At 38.2% G+C, this 17,573-nt stretch overlaps 1 protein-coding gene across 1 annotated transcript in view; it reads left to right on the top strand.

The window, feature by feature from the left end:
- The window catches only part of BTBD9 (BTB domain containing 9), a gene marked incomplete at its 3' end in the record, with an annotated part of 374,760 nt that overhangs the window by 262,168 nt on the left and 95,019 nt on the right, over positions 1 to 17,573 (top strand). The window contains exon 8 of the mRNA XM_079712034.1: positions 14,390 to 14,579. Within this exon, the coding sequence (XP_079568160.1) occupies positions 14,390 to 14,579 (190 nt within the window). The remainder of the gene's footprint in view (positions 1 to 14,389; positions 14,580 to 17,573) is intronic.

The following is a 17,573-nucleotide window of genomic DNA, read 5'->3' as shown; positions in this document are numbered from 1 at the left end:
TAAAGGGATGGTTTTAAAAAAAAAAAACAAACATTTCCGTGCAAACCACTGCTTCTTTTGTGGACCTTTTGAAAACCTTTTGCACATCTTTGTTCTATGCTTAACACGAATGAGAAATATTCCCCCAAAGCTGTGGTGACATCTCCGATCTTGAGTCACAAAATTGTTGTGGCCTGAGAAGACCTTTCAACCATTAGTGTGGAAAAAAAATAACTGTTAATATCAACATCTTTTAGGACATAAGGAAAAATAAATCCATGTAAAACTCTTATACTACTCATAGAAAAAGATGCCCTTTACATTATAACTTTAAAAATTTTTTGAGAGTTTCCTAAACTTGCAAAACCAATTTCAGTGACTTTTTGTATGTTAGGTATTTTTCCCCATATCAGCTTGAATAACTTGTCGTGATGTAGGGGGCAGATGGAGAGTCTTTCTCTGACAGATTTTGTCCAGAGAAAAGGAAAAAAATCACCCCAATGAGATATTGCCTGTTAGTTCAAACACAGAGTTAGCTGTTTGGGCTGTCTTTTTTCTTACATCTGGAAATTCCTTTGTCCTAAATTTAAAGACCTCACCTGCAGAGTGAATCCCCCTTTGATACGCTGCAGTGGTTACCGCTGTTAAACATTTGATGCTTGATTCTTTAAGGTCTTTTTGAATCGAAGATTTTCACAGCTAAAACCTCCAGCGTGAATGCTGGAGTTTGAAAACTACAGATAAGAGAGTAAACCTCTTAAGCAGTTAGTTCTTGAAGGTGCTTTGTGAATTCACTGATCCTGGTGAACATGCATACTTGGCATCCACTGACCCCACCCCACCTCACCTTTGCCCCTGGGAATAACCACCTCTGATTTCTCACCTCCATCTTCTATAAAACTGCCATGTTCTCTGAAACATGTTTGGAGCTATAACTTTCTAAAGTTATAAAGTTTGCATACTTTGGGAGAAGGGAAAGCCACATTTAAAGTTTGGAAAAGTGTTACCTCTTCCTGTCACTGGCTAAATAGAACCCAGCATGATTGTCAACGTCCTTATAATCTCAAGATAGGGTGTGTGATTTGTTCAGAATTGGAGCTATAACAGGAATGATGAGAACACAGATTATACTGACTGAAACAGATAAAAATGAAAACAAAGAAAAAAGGAAAAGAGGCTCAGAGGAATGGGTCGCCAGCATTGAAATGGCAAGGTCTGTTTTCTTCCCATGGGCTTCCCCTGCAGATATGGAGAGATGGTCATAACTGAATCCTTTGGAATTGTGTTAGGAAGCAGCCTTTCCACAGTGCTGGGAACTGGGGCATATTTGGGAAAGGAAAAGTTTAAAGGGTTTTCTTCAGCAATGTAATGTGATATACTATATGATTGAAAAGTGATTTTTTTAATTGAAATATAGTTGATTTACAATGTTGTGTTAATTTCTGCTGTACAGCAAAATGATTCAGTTATACGTATATACATTCTTTTTTAAATATTCTATTCCATTATGGTTTATCACAGAATATTTAATATATTTATTTCCCTGTGTTATATAGTAGGGCCTTGTTGTTTATCCATTCTATATGTAATAGTTTGCATCTGCTAACTCCAAACTCCCACTCCATCCCTCTTCCACCCTCCCTCCCCTTGGCAACCACAAGTCTGTTCTCTATGTCTGTGAGTCTGTTTCTGTTTCATAAAAGTTCATCTCTGTCATATTTTAGATTCCATATAAGTGATATCATATGGTATTTGTCTTTCTCTTTCTGACTTACTTCACTTAGTATGATAATCTGTAGTTCCATCCATGTTGCTGTAAATGGCATTATTTCATTCTTTTTTATGGTTGCATAGTATTCCATTGTATATATGTACCACATCTTCTTTATGCATTCATCTGTCAATGGACATTTAGGTTGTTTCCATGTCTTGGCTATTGTAAATAGTGCTGCTATGAACATAGGGGTGCATGTATCTTTTTAAATTATATTTTTGTCCGGATATATGCCCAGGAGTGAGATTGCTGGATCATATGGCAACTCTATTTTTAGTTTTTTGAGGAACCTGCATACTGTTTTCCATAGTGGCTGCACCAAGAAAATTGATTTTTTTTAACCTGATCGATAAAACCAGGAATGAATGTAACTTAGTGCCAGTGTTGCAGAATACATTTTTGTAGCTTTTTGATAGTTTCCAAGAAAAATGGGCTTGTGCTCTAATTAGCTATTGTTCATTTACAGCTGTTCAGACATAACAGCTGTGAGTATTTTTCCCTTTAGAGTAAGTTGACAGAAGGTTGGATTGCAGTTGGGTTGGAAGCTTGCCTGGTCAGCAACAAGTTCCTATGTAGGCCTGTGGATAGGCCCCTAGGGTAAGTCCCCCTTTAAAAAAAATAGTGTAGGTCCGTAGGTGAATATCTCATGTGACCTTAAGCTGATAGTCCTAGTTGTCTTTTTGAAGGGAATATTTTGTAACTCTGAAAATCTTGGCAACAGAGGAGAATCTCCCTGAGACTGTTAAGTACTTGATGGCTGCGTGAACTACTGTGCTATTAGAAAACAATTTGCAATGAAAACAGCCAGGGAAACATTGCATGAAGCCCAACACAAGGACTATTTGTTTGTTTGTTTGTTTGTTTACTTGCTCACTTGTTTATTTCTTTTTTTTAAAACATCTTTATGGGAGTATAATTACTTTATGTTGTTGTGTTAGTTTCTGCTATATCAAGCACTGTTTTTGAAGATGACAATCCTCTGTTAAGTGCTAACTGCTATTTCACTTTTAAAATCTGCTTCAAATGGGTTTTCCCCCCTATCTCTCAAAGGTGATCTCTGGAGACAGTTAAATAACATGTCAGTCTTATCTTTAAATATAGCTGGTACAGGTGGCCCTCAGGTCATGTCCTAGTGAAGTAATACTGCCTTTTAAAAAATTTATTACTCCTGAATTAAATTTACAGGCAGGCTGTTGGCCACCCCTGGTGCTGTGTAAGAACAGAGGACAGTACAATTGTTTTCAGATCACCTTTTCTGCAGTTCCCCACAGTGGGAGTCATCCCAATATTCATACACTTGCAGAATGTATACACTTTGTTAACATGCAATTTTTGCATTCAGAAGCAGCAAATTAAATTTGTCTGAGCAGAATTGCTATGTGCATAGAGAGGGAAAAGTAATTTCTGCCCAGGCACTTCCCCTTTGCTCCTAGCACAGGCTATTGTAATAGGTATGTAGCTGAAGGATGGCAAAGGAAAACCAGAAAGAGACAGACGCGAGTTGCTGGGCTTTGGCAATATGGTTTTGTAAACAAAGTGACACAAATTGGGGCAGAAATTCCAGTGGGACAAGGGAGGAAACTGGAAGACTGGAAATACAGCACAAAGCTGAGCTCCATCCAGATGGTGTTTTTAATAAATTTATCAGACACATATGAAAGACGGTAATGAACATTCAAATGGGGAGTGGCCCGGCCCCTATGGGAAGAAAAACAGTATGGCACCTTCTGTGTGTTGCAGTCAGTTAGAATCACTCTCTAATTTTTCCCAGGAAAAAAGACTACAGAAGTTATTCAAACCATTGAGTAATTATTATGCAGTCCAAGGCTGAGGTTTGTGTTTCTAGGAAGAAGAATTAATAACAGAATTTTTTCCTGCTGAAATGAAGGAAGTGGCCTATATTAGTAAACCCAGTGGTGACATTTAGGACAGACCTCTTCTCTGAGAACTCTTATAGTATGACTATAACCAGATAACAATACTATCAGGCATAAAAAAGCCTCTATAGTCTTTAAAAGTCATGTTATTATATACATTCCTCCTCTTCCTCCTGTTCTCCCCCAAATGGTTTCCCTATCAGAAAATATTTTATTCTACCATGAGTGACCAATCTTTCTGTATGTGGGACAAACTTTTAGGGGAAGAGAAGTTGAGAGAGCTAAGGGTATATGTAGTGCTTATAAAGCAGCTCTTCTGCAGTGGGCATATTTGTTTTCTTTTTAATGTTTAGGTCAAGACCCAGAGATTGATCATACTTCACTTTTCTAAGAAAACTTTCCCTTAGAAAGCAGTTTTTCCTGCTTTATTCAGTAACTTTTAGATTTTCTAGCTTTTGGTAAGGAGCTATGTTAAGTGCCGCACCTATATACGCATGCTTTTCCAGCTCTGGTTCATTCTTTCAGCAAATATTTATTTAACAACTACTATATGCTAGGCACTCTTTCTTATCAGATGGGAATACAGCAGTGAAAAAAAGAAAAGTTCCTGCCCTTATGAAACTCACATGCTAAATCTCCAATTGTCAAGTTAGATCAGATTGAAATACTGATTTGGATATTAAGAATTGGCCCAGTGCTGGAATTATGGTCTCACCTTGGTTATTTACAGAAAGTCTTTATCCACAGGGTTTGTGCCCAGGTCCCTATCCTTCTCTTCTTTCCACCCGTTGGCATCATTTGGTCGTTATATTGTTAATTTGACTCATTGTTTAAAACATAGGAATGAGAATTAAGAAAAGTGCTGATCTGATTTTCTACCTTATGGAATAAGTACAGTTGCTTATCAAGTTGCTAGTAGAGTTCTAGCAAAAGCAGTTTCTTGAAAGGAAATTTAGGAGTTGGGGTAGATTTCACTAATACAGTCTATCTCTGTGTATTATATGTGTCTATGTTTATCTGTGTTGGGCACCCTTTGTAGATCCAGACTTTGACTGAAAAACATTAATGAACGATGATGTCAAGATCAAAGTGGAAACCATGGAATACTATTCTCCAGCACATAGATATAGGATTTTTTGTTAAGAAGGCACTGTTTTTGTTTTTGTTTTTGAAATGTTCTTTTTTTAAAAATCCCAACCAGGGATTGAACCAAGACCCACAGCAGTGAAAGTGTGTAGTCCTAACCACTGGACCATCAGGGAAGTCCCAAGAAGGCAAAGTTCTTTAATGAAGCATATGTTAGACTACCTTAAGATTCCAGAGGGTCAGAGGGTGATATTACTAGGGCAGTTTTGCTTAGAGAAAATGTTGGAGATTGAAAGAGTCTACTTTAATAAATATTTCTAAATATGTCTTTAGAAAAGGAATTCTGAGTGCTTATCCCAGCCTTTTTTCCCAAAGAGCTTTAAACTATATCACTAATGATTTTATGATCGTCTCTGATGCTGCTGCACTAATTGACTAGTTAAAATCAGATCATCTAGGGATAAAATTGTGAAGCAGTAAGGTAGCTTAGGAGGAAATGGATAAACTCAGGGAGAGTCAACAAGGACAACCGTCAAGACCTAGTGGATACTACAGAGCACGTCAGCATTGTAAAGAATCCTAAAAGGTTTATCCTTTCAAACCCTCTGAAATTACTTGCCATATTTCTGGTTTTCATAAAAACAGTATTAAAATTTGTGGAATTTAAAAAATAACCGATATTCCATTTGTGGAAAAGAACATAAAGAACATATATGTAAAGTTTGGAGACCAGGAACACTCACATGCTCACCACCCATCTTGAGAAATAGAACACTACCAAGTCTTTAAAACCCTTTGTGTGTTCCCCCACAGCACATCCCTGCTATCTTCCTATCTGGAGGTCACCATTCATCTGAATTTGTGTTTACTACTCCCCGGCTCTCCTTTCTAATCTCACCATATAGGTGAGATTCACTAGGTGTCTATCACTAAACGATAGAAGTGGAATTGTACCCTTTGTATTTTTCTGACTTGTTCTTCTTAACCAACTTTCTTTGTAAGATTGACCCTTGCTAATACATATAGCTTCAGTTCACTTATTTTCAATACTGGGTAGTTTTTGTTTGACAGTGAAATTTTAAAACTCAGTGGACAGGTTAAACAGTAGATGAGACACACCTAGAGAGAAGCAGTGAACACAACAGTAATTTAAAGAAATTACCCAGAATGCTTCAAAAAGAGGTAAAGAGGGAAAAAATGAAAGGAAGGTTAAGAAATAGAGAGGATAGAATGAGAAGTTCCAACAGAGGTCTAATGGAAATTCTAGAAGAAGAAAAAACAGAGAATGAGGGAGAATCAATACTCACAGAAATAATAGTTAAAATGTTCCAGACATGATAAAAGCCATAAATGCTTATATTCAGTCCTGAGCAGGATAAATTTAGTCTGCATCTAGGTACAACATAGTAAAATTGCAAAACACTAAAACCAAAAAAAAATCCTTAAAAGTAACTGTGGAGAAAAAAACAAATTACAGCAGTTAGAGGGACAGCAGACCTAAGAGAAGAAGCTAGAAGACTATGGAATAATATCTTAAAAGTGCTGAGGAAAAACAGCTTTTCACTTAGAGTTCTATACCCAGTTAAACTATTTTTCAAGAGTGGTGGCAAAATACACTTTCAAGTAAAGACTTTGCTGAATGGATGTGTCTTAGAAGGAAGTTGAACCAAGAAGAAAGGAGGATATTAAAAAAAGTAAAGGTGAATAAATTGGTGAATGTGAATAAATAAGTTTTGGCTGTATGAGATAATAATAATGATGACTGATTTTGAGAGTCTAAAACAAGGTAGAAGTAAAATGTTAGGTAAGGATAACAAGCCAAGAGGCAAGATGATTTGTATGAAAAAGTGTTAAGATCTTTTATATTGTTCAGGAGAAGGGAATATGTGATTTTTAATTTTAGGCATTGTTAAGTCTGGTATGCATATATAGAATTTAGTAAAAGAATAGAAATAGAATATATAACTTCCCAATCAAATAATAGGGATAGCTGGTAGGGAAAATAAAGGAAATTCAATCTGTTAGAAAAAAGGAACAGAGTAGACAGAGAGGTGGGGGAAGCAGCAAAGAAAAAAAAACTTGTAAGTAGAAATAAAAGTGAATTAGTGGGACTTCCCTGGTGGCGCAGTGGTTGGGAGTCAGCCTGCCAATGCAGGGGACCCTGGTTCGAGCCCTGGTCCAGGAGGATCCTGCATGCTGCGGAGCAACTGGGCCCATGCGCCACAGCTGCCTGGCCTGCTCTCTGGGGCCCGCAAGCCACAACTGCTGAGCCCGGGCACAACAACTGCTGAGGTCCACGCACCTGAAGCCCATGCTCTGCTGAAGGAGAGGCCACCGCAGTGGGAGGCCCGCGCACCGCCATGAGGAGTGGCCCCCTGTCGCAGCCTCTGGAGGGGACCTGTGCGCAGCAACAAAGACTCAACACAGCCTAAAATAAATAAATTTTTTAAAAGTGAATTAGTATACATCAGTAATAGCAATTAATATAAGTCATGTAAATCTGCCAGTTAAAAGACAAAGGACACTGAATTTTTCAAAAATCTAGTTATATGTTATCACAAGAGACCAGAAAAATAGAAGAGTGATGCTAAGGAAACAGTAGCTAAATAAAGGCACTATATTTATTTGACATCAGAACATGTAGATTTTAGGGCAAAGGCATTATTAGAGATAAAAAATGACACTACATAATGATGAAAGGTTCAATCTACCAGTTAGATATAATTCTAAAATAATAAACACGAAATGTGTTCTCAAAATACATAAAGCAAAAATTGACAGAATTACAAGGAGAAGTTGACAGATCTACAGTCATAGTGGGAAATTTAAACAAACCTCTCCTATTAATTAGTAAGCATGTAAGTGATTTGAACAGCTCAGTAAGTTTGATAAAGTAGATATATATAGAACCATAGTTCTCCCAAATTAGAGAATACACATTCTCTTCAGGCACATGTAAAATATTTATAAGAACCATGAACTAGACCACAGAGAAGCAAATCTCATCAAATTCTACAAAGTCAGTATCATACAGACCACACCTTTTTATCCACATTACAGTGTAATTAAAAATCAGTAACAGGGCTTCCCTGGTGGTGCAGTGGTTGAGAGTCCGCCTGCCGATGCAGGGGACACGGGTTCGTGCCCCGGTCCAGGAAGATCCCACATGCCACGGAGCGGCTGGGTCCGTGAGCCATGGCCGCTGAGCCTGCGTGTCCAGAGCCTGTGCTCCACAACAGGAGAGGCCACAACAGTGAGAGGCCCGCATACCGCAAAAAAAAAAAAAAAAAAAAATCAGTAACAAAAACTTGAAAAGTTAAAAAACATTCTTATGAATAATTTATGGAGCAAAGAAAAATCTTAACGGAAATTAGAAAAAACTTAGATGCAATCAACTTTTAAAACACTTTATGTCAGACAAACCCAGATGGAGGAACATTCTACACCATAGTTGACTCTAATACTCTTCAAAACACTATATATCAAAACTTAAGGGTAAAGATAAAGCAGGACTTAGAGGTAAAATATTAGCTTTAAATGCATTTATTAGAAAAAAAGAAAAGTTAATGTTTTGCTCATTATTTGCTTCAGATATTTAGAAAAAAATAGAATAAATCCAAAGGAGTAGAAAGAAGAAGTAATAAAAAGAGCAGATTTAGTGAAGTAGGAAATAAAGAAAATAATCAGCAAAATTGAAAATTGTTTTTTTGAAAACACTAATGTAGTAGACAAACATGTATAGGACTGACGAAAAAAGAAAGAAAAGGTACAAATAAAAATGTTTGGAATGATAATGAGAACATACTGTGAAAATTTTTATGCTAGTATATTAGGTTTTTGTTTTTTCCACATCAAGGCTTACTGCTTTTTTTTATTTTTATTTTTTAACACCTTTATTGGAGTATAATTGCTTTACAATGGTATGTTAGTTTCTGCTTTATAACAAAGTGAATCAGCTATACATATACATATATCCCCATATCTCCTCCCACTTGAGTCTCCCTCCCACCCTCCCTATCCCACCCCTCTAGGTGGTCACAAAGCACTGAGCTGATCTCCCTGTGCTATGCGGCTGCTTCCCACTAGCTACCTATTTTACTTCTGGTAGTATATATAAGTCCATGCCACTCTTTCACTTCATCCCAGCTTACCCTTCCCTCTCCCCGTGTCCTCAAGTACATTCTCTACGTCTGCGTCTTTATTCCTGTCCTGCCCCTAGGTTCTTCAGAACAATTTAATTTTTTTAGATTCCATATATATGTGTTAGCATACAGTATTTGTTTTTCTCCTTCTGACTTACTTCACACTGTATGACAGACTCTAGGTCCATCCACCTCACTACAAATAACTCAATTTTGTTTCTTTTTATGGCTGAGTAGTATCCCATTGTATATATGTACCACATCTTCTTTATCCATTATCTGTCGATGGACACTTAGGTTGCTTCCATGTCCTGGTTATTGTAAAAAGAGCTGCAGTGAACATTATGGTACATGACTTTTTTTGAATTATGGTTTTCTCAGGGTATATGCCCAGTAGTGGGATTGCTGGGTCATATGGTAATTCTATTTTTAGTTTTTTAAGGAATCTCCATACTGTTCTCCATAGTGGCTGTATCAGTTTACATTCCCACAAACAGTGCAAGAGGGTTCCCTTTTCTCCACACCCTCTCCAGCATTTATTGTTTGTAGATTTTTTTGATCATGGCCATTCTGACTGGTGTGAGGTGATAGCTCATTGTAGTTTTGATTTGCATTTCTCTAATGATTAGTGATGTTGAGCATCCTTTCATGTGTTTGTTGGCAATCTGTACATTTTCTTGGGAGAAATGTCTATTTAGGTCTTCTGCCCATTTTTGGATTGAGTTGTTTGTTTTTTTGATATTGAGCTGCATGAGCTGCTTGTGAATTTTGGAGATTAATCCTTTGTCAGTTGCTTCATTTGCAAATATTTTCTCCCATTCTGAGGGTTGTCTTTTCATCTTTTTTATGTTTTCCTTTGCTGTGCAAAAGCTTTTAAGTTCCATTAGGTCCCATTTGTTTATTTTTGTTTTTATTTCCAATTCTCTAGGAGGTTGGTCAAAAAGGATCTTGCTGTGATTTATGTCATAGAGTGTTCTGCCTATGTTTTCCTCTAAGAGTTTGATAGTGTCTGGCCTTACATTAGGTCTTTAATCCATTTTGAGTTTATTTTTGTGTATGGTGTTAGGGAGCGTTCTAATTTCTTTCTTTTACATGTAAGTGTCCAGTTTTCCCAGCACCACTTATTGAAGAGGCTGTATTTTCTCCATTGTATATTCTTGCCTCCTTTATCAAAAATTAGGTGACCATATGTGCATGGGTTTATCTCTGGGCTTTCTATCCTGTTCCATTGATCTATATTTCTGTTTTTGTGCCAGTACCATACTGTCTTGATTACTGTAGCTTTGTAGTATAGTCTGAAGTCAGGGAGCCTGATTCCTCCAGCTCCATTTTTCTTTCTCAAGATTGCTTTGGCTATTCGGGGTCTTTTGTGTTTCCATACAAATTGTGCAATTTTTTGTTCTAGTTCTGTGAAAAATACCATTGGTAGTTTGTCAGGGATCACCTTTAATCCGTAGATTGCTTTGTGTAGTATAGTTATTTTCACAATGTTGATTCTTCCAATCCAAGAACATGGTATATCTCTCCATCTGTTTGTATCATCTTTAATTTCTTTCATCAGTGTCTTATAATTTTCTGCATATGGGTCTTTTGTCTCCTTAGGTAAGTTTATTCCTAGGTATTTTATCCTTTTTTGTTGCAATGGTAAATGGGAATGTTTCCTTAATTTCCCTTTCAGATTTTTCATCATTAGTGTATAGGAATTGAAGAGATTTCCGTGCATTAATTTTATATCCTGCTACCTTACCAAATTCATTGATTAGCTCTAGTAGTTTTCTGGTAGAGTCTTTAGGATTCTCTATGTATAGTATCATGTCATCTGCAAACAGTGACAGCTTTACTTCTTCTTTTCCGATTTGGATTCCTTTTATTTCTTTTTCTTCTCTGATTGCTGTGGCTAAAACTTCCAAAACTAGGGCTTCCCTGGTGGCGCAGTGGTTGAGAGTCCACCTGCCGATGCAGGGGACACGGGTTCATGCCCTGGTCCAGGAGGATCCCGCATGCCGTGGAGCAGCTGGGCCCGTGGGCCATTGCCGCTGAACCTATGTGTCTGGAGGCTGTGCTCCGCGACGGGAGAGGCCACAGTGGTGAGAGGCCCGCGTACCACAAAAAAAAAAAAAAAAAACTTTCAAAACTATGTTGAATAATAGTGGGAGAGTGGGCAACCTTGTCTTGTTCCTGATCTTAGTGGAAATGGTTTCAGTTTTTCACCATTGAGAACAGTGTTGGCTGTGGGTTTGTCATATATGGCCTTTATTATGTTGAGGTAAGTTCCCTCTATGCCTACTTTCTACAGGGTTTTTATCATAAGTGGGTGTTGAATTTTGTCAAAAGCTTTTTCTGCATCTATTGAGATGATCATATGGTTTTTCTCCTTCAATTTGTTAATATGCTGTATCACACTGATTGATTTGCATATATTGAAGAATCCTTTATGCTAGTATATTTGAAAACTTAAACAAAACACAAACTTCTCCTGAAAAGGCCAGGAATATCTAAGGTAATTTTGAAGAAAAACGGAGAAGAAGGGGAAGGAGAGGGAAGACAGGTGTTCAGTTTGTCAGATTTTATGATACTGTAAAATTATAGTAATTAAAACAACATGGTAAAGGCACAAGGCTAGGCAAATTAAGGAAACAGAGTACAGATCTTAAAAAGAGATTTGGATACGTATGAAAACTTTATATGTGACTAAAGTAACATAAATTAGTGGAGGAAAGCGATGAACTGTTCATTAAATGGTGCTGGGGAAATTAGCTAACCTTATGAATAAAAGGTAAAAGTAGATCTGTATTTAGTAGCATACCAAAAATAAATCCTAAATAGATTAAAGAACCAAATGTGAAAAGCAAAATTTGAGAACTTTTAGAAGAAAATATAGGGAGATATCTTTATAAATTTGGGGTTGGAAAGAATTTATAAACAAGAAAGGGAAAACACAAATCATATAGGAAAAAGTTAAATATTTCAACTCAACATTAACCAAGAAAGGATTGACATCCTGCCAATGAGGTAACTCATAGCCACAAGTGTAATTCCACTTCCGTATGTGTGTGTGTGTGTGTATGTGTAAATATATACATATATATGTCTTACATATTCCTTGAAGAAACTCTTACCTATGTACCCAAGAAGACACATTTGTAATCACAAAGAAAACAGTGGTAACAATCTAAATGTCCCTTTGGTATATTTATACCTCGAAATATTTTATATACTTTACACAAATGAACTAGATTTATCTGGCTATTGAACGTTCCTTCATCCTGGTTTAATGTTTATTGTAGATGTTAATATTGTTGACCAAATATTCCCCTTCTTCTCCTGGGCATACAACAAGTTAGCCCTCTCCTATCCCCTTTGAAGTTAGGTAAGGTCCTGTGACTTGCCTTAGTCAACAAAATGTGAGCAAAGTGATGTGTGTTGCTTTGGGGGAGGAGTTTTAAGAGCCAGTGCCCAGTTCACTCCCTTCTCACTGCTGCTGTGATTGAAGAAGCACATATCAATCTATACAAACCTTCTGTCACTAGGGTCCCTGCGTGATGCAATGCTCAGAGTCACCTTGCTGATCATCACTGAATGCATAGTGTGGATGAAAAATAAATGTGTGCTATTTAAGCACCTGGGAGAATGGAGACTGTCTCTTACTGCAGCTTAAGCTACCTACAGTGTGATTTTATGTCTCAGCTCAGTTTATTGTGTATCTTGTGCCACATCCTTTAGTTCTCTCTTCCAAATCACAGAATACTTCCCCTTTTCCATGAGATGGAGGTACCATGACTTAGCCTCTAAATATAGTCCTTTATCTCTTCTCCTTTCAAAGTCAGAGGGGGGCTTTTCTATAAGCCCCTTCTCTGCCAGGAAACTGTCCTCACAGTTTACTTTACCAGAGATTCTGCTTATTGCTTTAGAGTTAAGCTTCATAGTCAAGGGATTCATGGCCAGAAAATCCAATCTCTCTCCCTTCCTCCTTCCCTTCCTCTCTTCTTTATCTGTGGATGGCTGTCCTTATCTACGGAGATCAGAGCAAGCAGTGAAGGTATATGAGATGAGGGAGCAAAGCAGGTAGTGAAGGTAGATGAGGGCTCCAGTACAGGCATGCCCACCTTTGGAAAGTAAATGCATTGCTTAGGAGATACATGGAAGATTATTTACTCCACATCATTATAAAGTTAGAAATGTTTTGGCGTGATAGTAGTACTGCTCACCCTCTCTCTTTGCATAGAGTATAAAATTATACTGAAAAGTATAGTGTATATCTAATAAGAAATTGTCTTTTTTTCAATCCATTTTAAAATTTTGTAAAGTAAGCTACACATCTTGAATATAAGTAGCTAAGGTTAATTGTAGATTTAGGTTAAATAACTTAAATTTCTGAAGAAAATCGCAGCGCTAGTAAATGCACAAAAAAGGTCCCAGTGGACTTAAAAGGCTCTCACCTTTTATCATTCTCTTCTCAGTGTTTAGAGAATCTACATCATTTTTGGACAGCTATATCATTTTGTGGATACCCTAGACTTTTGTAAATGAACAGGTGGATGTGGACTTGAAGTACATAGGGAGACACAGAATCAAAACAGAGCTGGTGTTTCAGAATGCAGCAGTTCATGAACAAAGAGATGAGCGTATGTGTTGAATTGCTCAGAATAGTAAACAGATAAAAAAGGGAAATGAATCATGGCCGAGGGCAACTGTATATTCTGCAAAGGGATTGGTACCATGTCCTGGATTGTTTTCCTGCTTTATGAATTCTAAAATACTAAATCTGTATATGTCATGCTTCTTTAAACAAACTTACTACATTTATTAAGTGTAATAAATATGTACAGTTTAGAGAATACTAATAAAATAAGTACTTATGTACCTATTGCCTCATGAGAATAGAAGAAAACCAGTAGTTTTGAAGCCCCTCCAGGATTTCATCTTGGAAATGAAATCAATTAATGTTTAGGCACATTGGTAGGTGTCCCTCCAAGATTTCATCTCCCTCTTGCTCATACAAATGATCATGAATTTTGTGTCATAATTCCCTGGATTTCCTTTTTAGTTTTACATTTATATATGTATCCCTAAACAAATTATATTTTTAGTTTCGCCTTTTTAAAAAGCTTTGTATAAATGAACTCATACACTGTGTTTTTCTGTGCCTTGCTTTTCTCACTCAACACATTGTTTTTTGATTAATCAATTTGGATATAGCTGTAGTTAATTAATCTCAACTACTGTGTGGTTTCCCACTGTAGTAATATTTCACAATGTATTTATCTGTTCTATATTTTATGGGGTATCATGTTTCTTTGTAATAAAATTCCTTAGGGTTAATTGCTACATGTGGTTTGGTTTGTTCCAGCCTCAGGTTCAACTTTTTTAGAGGCTATTTGGCATGGAAATGTGTTCATATCTTGAGATAATCAAAATGCTCTGATTTCTGTTTTATTATTGATAGTAATTAATTAATTTTGTTTGTAGCACACTGTTGGGATATATTTGGCTTCTTTATCTTGATGCTGAATCTTGTGTTGGATTCACAGTTCCCATGGAGAACGTTGCAACAATTGCTGATTGTGCCAGTGTGATTGAAGGAGTCAGTCGGAGCCGAAATGCCTTGCTGAATGGGGACACTAAGAACTATGATTGGGATTCTGGCTATACATGTCATCAGCTAGGAAGTGGTGCAATTGTGGTTCAACTGGCACAGCCATACATGATCGGGTCAATACGGTAAGAAGATTCCCTTTCATTTATTACTTTTAAAATGGAAGACACATGTGCAAATTGTGTTTTGGTACATTGATGATCCCAGTAACTTCAGTGAAGATACGCTTCTGTCCTTTGCTCTAAATATTGAGAGGAGGGGATGGAAAAGGAGGGACAAAGATATACAAGGTGCTTGTTTGGATTTTCTGTTGGGGAGATGCACCAAAGTTAGACTTGTGGAGGGACTAGTTTAGATTTGTGGAGGGAGAGGACTAGGGCCTCTCCCTGGATATGGCACAAGTCTCAGTTTGTATTGGTTAGGGACTTACAGGATGTCAAAATCATTTTCAACTCGAATAAATGACTTTATATATGAACCAAACAGATCTGAAATAAAACCTGGTTCTAAAAGATCTTTTTACTAATCTTCATGTCTGGGTTTTTGGTTGTTTTCATTTTGTTTTGTTTTGTTTCGCTTTGCTTTAAGAAGGGAACTTTAACCCACTATTGCTTGATTTGTAGGATCATATAATTTTGAAATGTGACACTGGTGACATCTCCCAGAGGATATACTTTAGTTCAAGAGAGTCATCTGGGTCTCAAATAGGCTGCCCTTTTTTTTTTAAGGTTCTAAGAAGGTCTCTGAAAGACTAATGTGTGTGTGTGTATATATATATATTTTTTTTTTTAATTAATTAATTTATTTATTTTTGGCTGTGTTGGGTCTTGGTTTCTGTGCGAGGGCTTTCTCTAGTTGTGGCAAGCGGGGGCCACTCTTCATCGCGGTGCGCGGGCCTCTCACTATCGCGGCTTCTCTTGTTGCGGAGGCTCCAGACGCGCAGGCTCAATAGTTGTGGCTCACGGGCTTAGTTGCTCCGCGGCATGTGGGATCTTCCCAGACCAGGGCTCGAACCCATGTCCCCTGCATTAGCAGGCAGATTCTCAACCACCGCGCCATCAGGGAAGCCCTACATATATATTTTTAACACAAGATATTTTACATTATATCTTAGCCTGCCAGAGGTAGAGATGTTGGTGAGACATGACTGCCTTCCTGCCATCATGCTGTACCACATTTGCCTTACTGTTTCCTGTTCTCATTTTAAAGTTAGTATGTGTAAAGAAAGAAATAGCACAAAAAATAAGGTAGTGGGATTCTAATAGACAAAGGTTTATTGATGTTTAAGCTAATAACTGCAGAGGTTAATGCTGCTTGTCGGTTCCCTGGGGTACCCTGACAAGTGATGCTGGATTTCTTGGAGAATTCAGACTGTTGGTTTCTTCATTTAAATTGTCAACCTCTATTCTTAAAGGGCCACATACAGGATGAGTACCACAGGCAACAAATCACAGATAGAGAAGCCTTGAATTCATACTGCAGACCAGACAACTCACTTTGTGCTTAGGAAGGGGGGGAGGACACAAGCCACAATCAGTCTGGACAAGCTAGCAGTATGAATAAACTTCCGTCAGATAGCCATCAACGCGCCCTCCTTCCTTCTTCTCAGCTGCACGCATTAACTAAAGTAATCATAAGCCATCTATTTAATAAGTCATTCTAGAGTCTTTGTCATAAATGGTGTGAAACTTATCTGAATATTTCCCATTACAATCTTTTCCTCTTTACTTTAAAAATCTGGAAAACAGTTGTCCTTCTCTTGTCTTATAGTCTGCACAGTTTCTTGACGATTACCAATTGTGTCTCTGAGATTACATCTGCAGTTTCTTTCAGAAGGCTTGGTGTGTAACTCATCTGAGCAGGAGACTTGAAATCATTTAAAATGACTAGATACTTTCTTTCACTTCACCTATTTGGGGCTTCAGGTTTCTCTTTATTATGCTTGTTCTGCCATTTCTAATTTGAAAACCAGTCTTCTTGCCAATGAAGATAGAAGCAAACTGGCAGCTTAGCAGCTCTGCCCACTCTCTTTGTGTGTGTGTGTGTGTGTGTGTGTGTGTGTGTGTGTGTGTGGTACGCGGGCCTCTCACTGTTGTGGCCTCTCCCGTTGCAGAGCACAGGCTCAGGACGCGCAGGCTCAGCGGCCATGGCTCACAGGCCCAGCCGCTCCGCGGCATGTGGGATCTTCCCGGACCGGGGCACGAACCCGTGTCCCCTGCATCAGCAGGCGGACTCTCAACCACTGCGCCACCAGGGAAGCCCCCCACTCTCTTTTAATGTTCCCTGTATTCTGTGTGCCTACCTGGCGCCCCACATTCTCCAACCCCCATCCAACAGTGGTCCCTGTGCATCTCAAAGCAATATGTCAGAAATGGAATTCCACCATTCTCCCCTTTCCCTGCTCAAGTTGCCTCACACTGCGATATCCTCATCTGATTTAGTGGTACTGCTCATCCACCCATCCACTGAGTCAAAAACATGGAACTCTTCCTAAACTCCTTCCTTTCCCTCACCTCCCCCACTGAACCAGTCAGCTGTCAATACCAGCTCCTACATATCTCACAAATCCTTCCTCTCTTCCCCATCCCCACTGCCATCACCATAGTTGCACCTTTGTAGTTTCTCTTCTCTACCTAGCTCTTCTTTCCCCACCTGCAACCATCTCCCACACTGTTACCACAAATCTGATGTGGTCATGCCCCTTCTTAAGAGGATTCATGGCTACTATTTACCTTAAGGAGAAAGTTCAGACAACGGCATTAAGAACATGTGACTTGCTTCTGTCTGTACAGCCTTGTCTGCTGCCTCTCCACCCACCCCTACACGTACTGTCTCAGCCTATCCAACTACTTGCAGTTTTGCACGTGTCACCCCTCTCTTACCCCATGCCTTCAACTCTTAGAACATGCTGTTCTCATTACATGTGTGTCTCACTACCTTCTCATCACCCCTTTTTACCTGGCTCTTATAACCCCTTCAAGACTTCACTCCTTTGGGAATGCTTCCCTAACCTTCTATCATCTCCTGGGCTGATTTAGACATCCCTATTCAATGATTCCGTACATTCTGTATGTAATTCCTCCCAGAGCATTTGTCATGTTTGTATTATAATTGTTTAC

The sequence above is a fragment of the Hyperoodon ampullatus genome, assembly GCF_949752795.1.
Source record: "Hyperoodon ampullatus genome assembly, chromosome: 10".
Classification (NCBI taxonomy): Eukaryota; Metazoa; Chordata; class Mammalia; order Artiodactyla; family Ziphiidae; genus Hyperoodon; species Hyperoodon ampullatus.
This window is presented reverse-complemented; position numbering and strand designations above follow the sequence as displayed.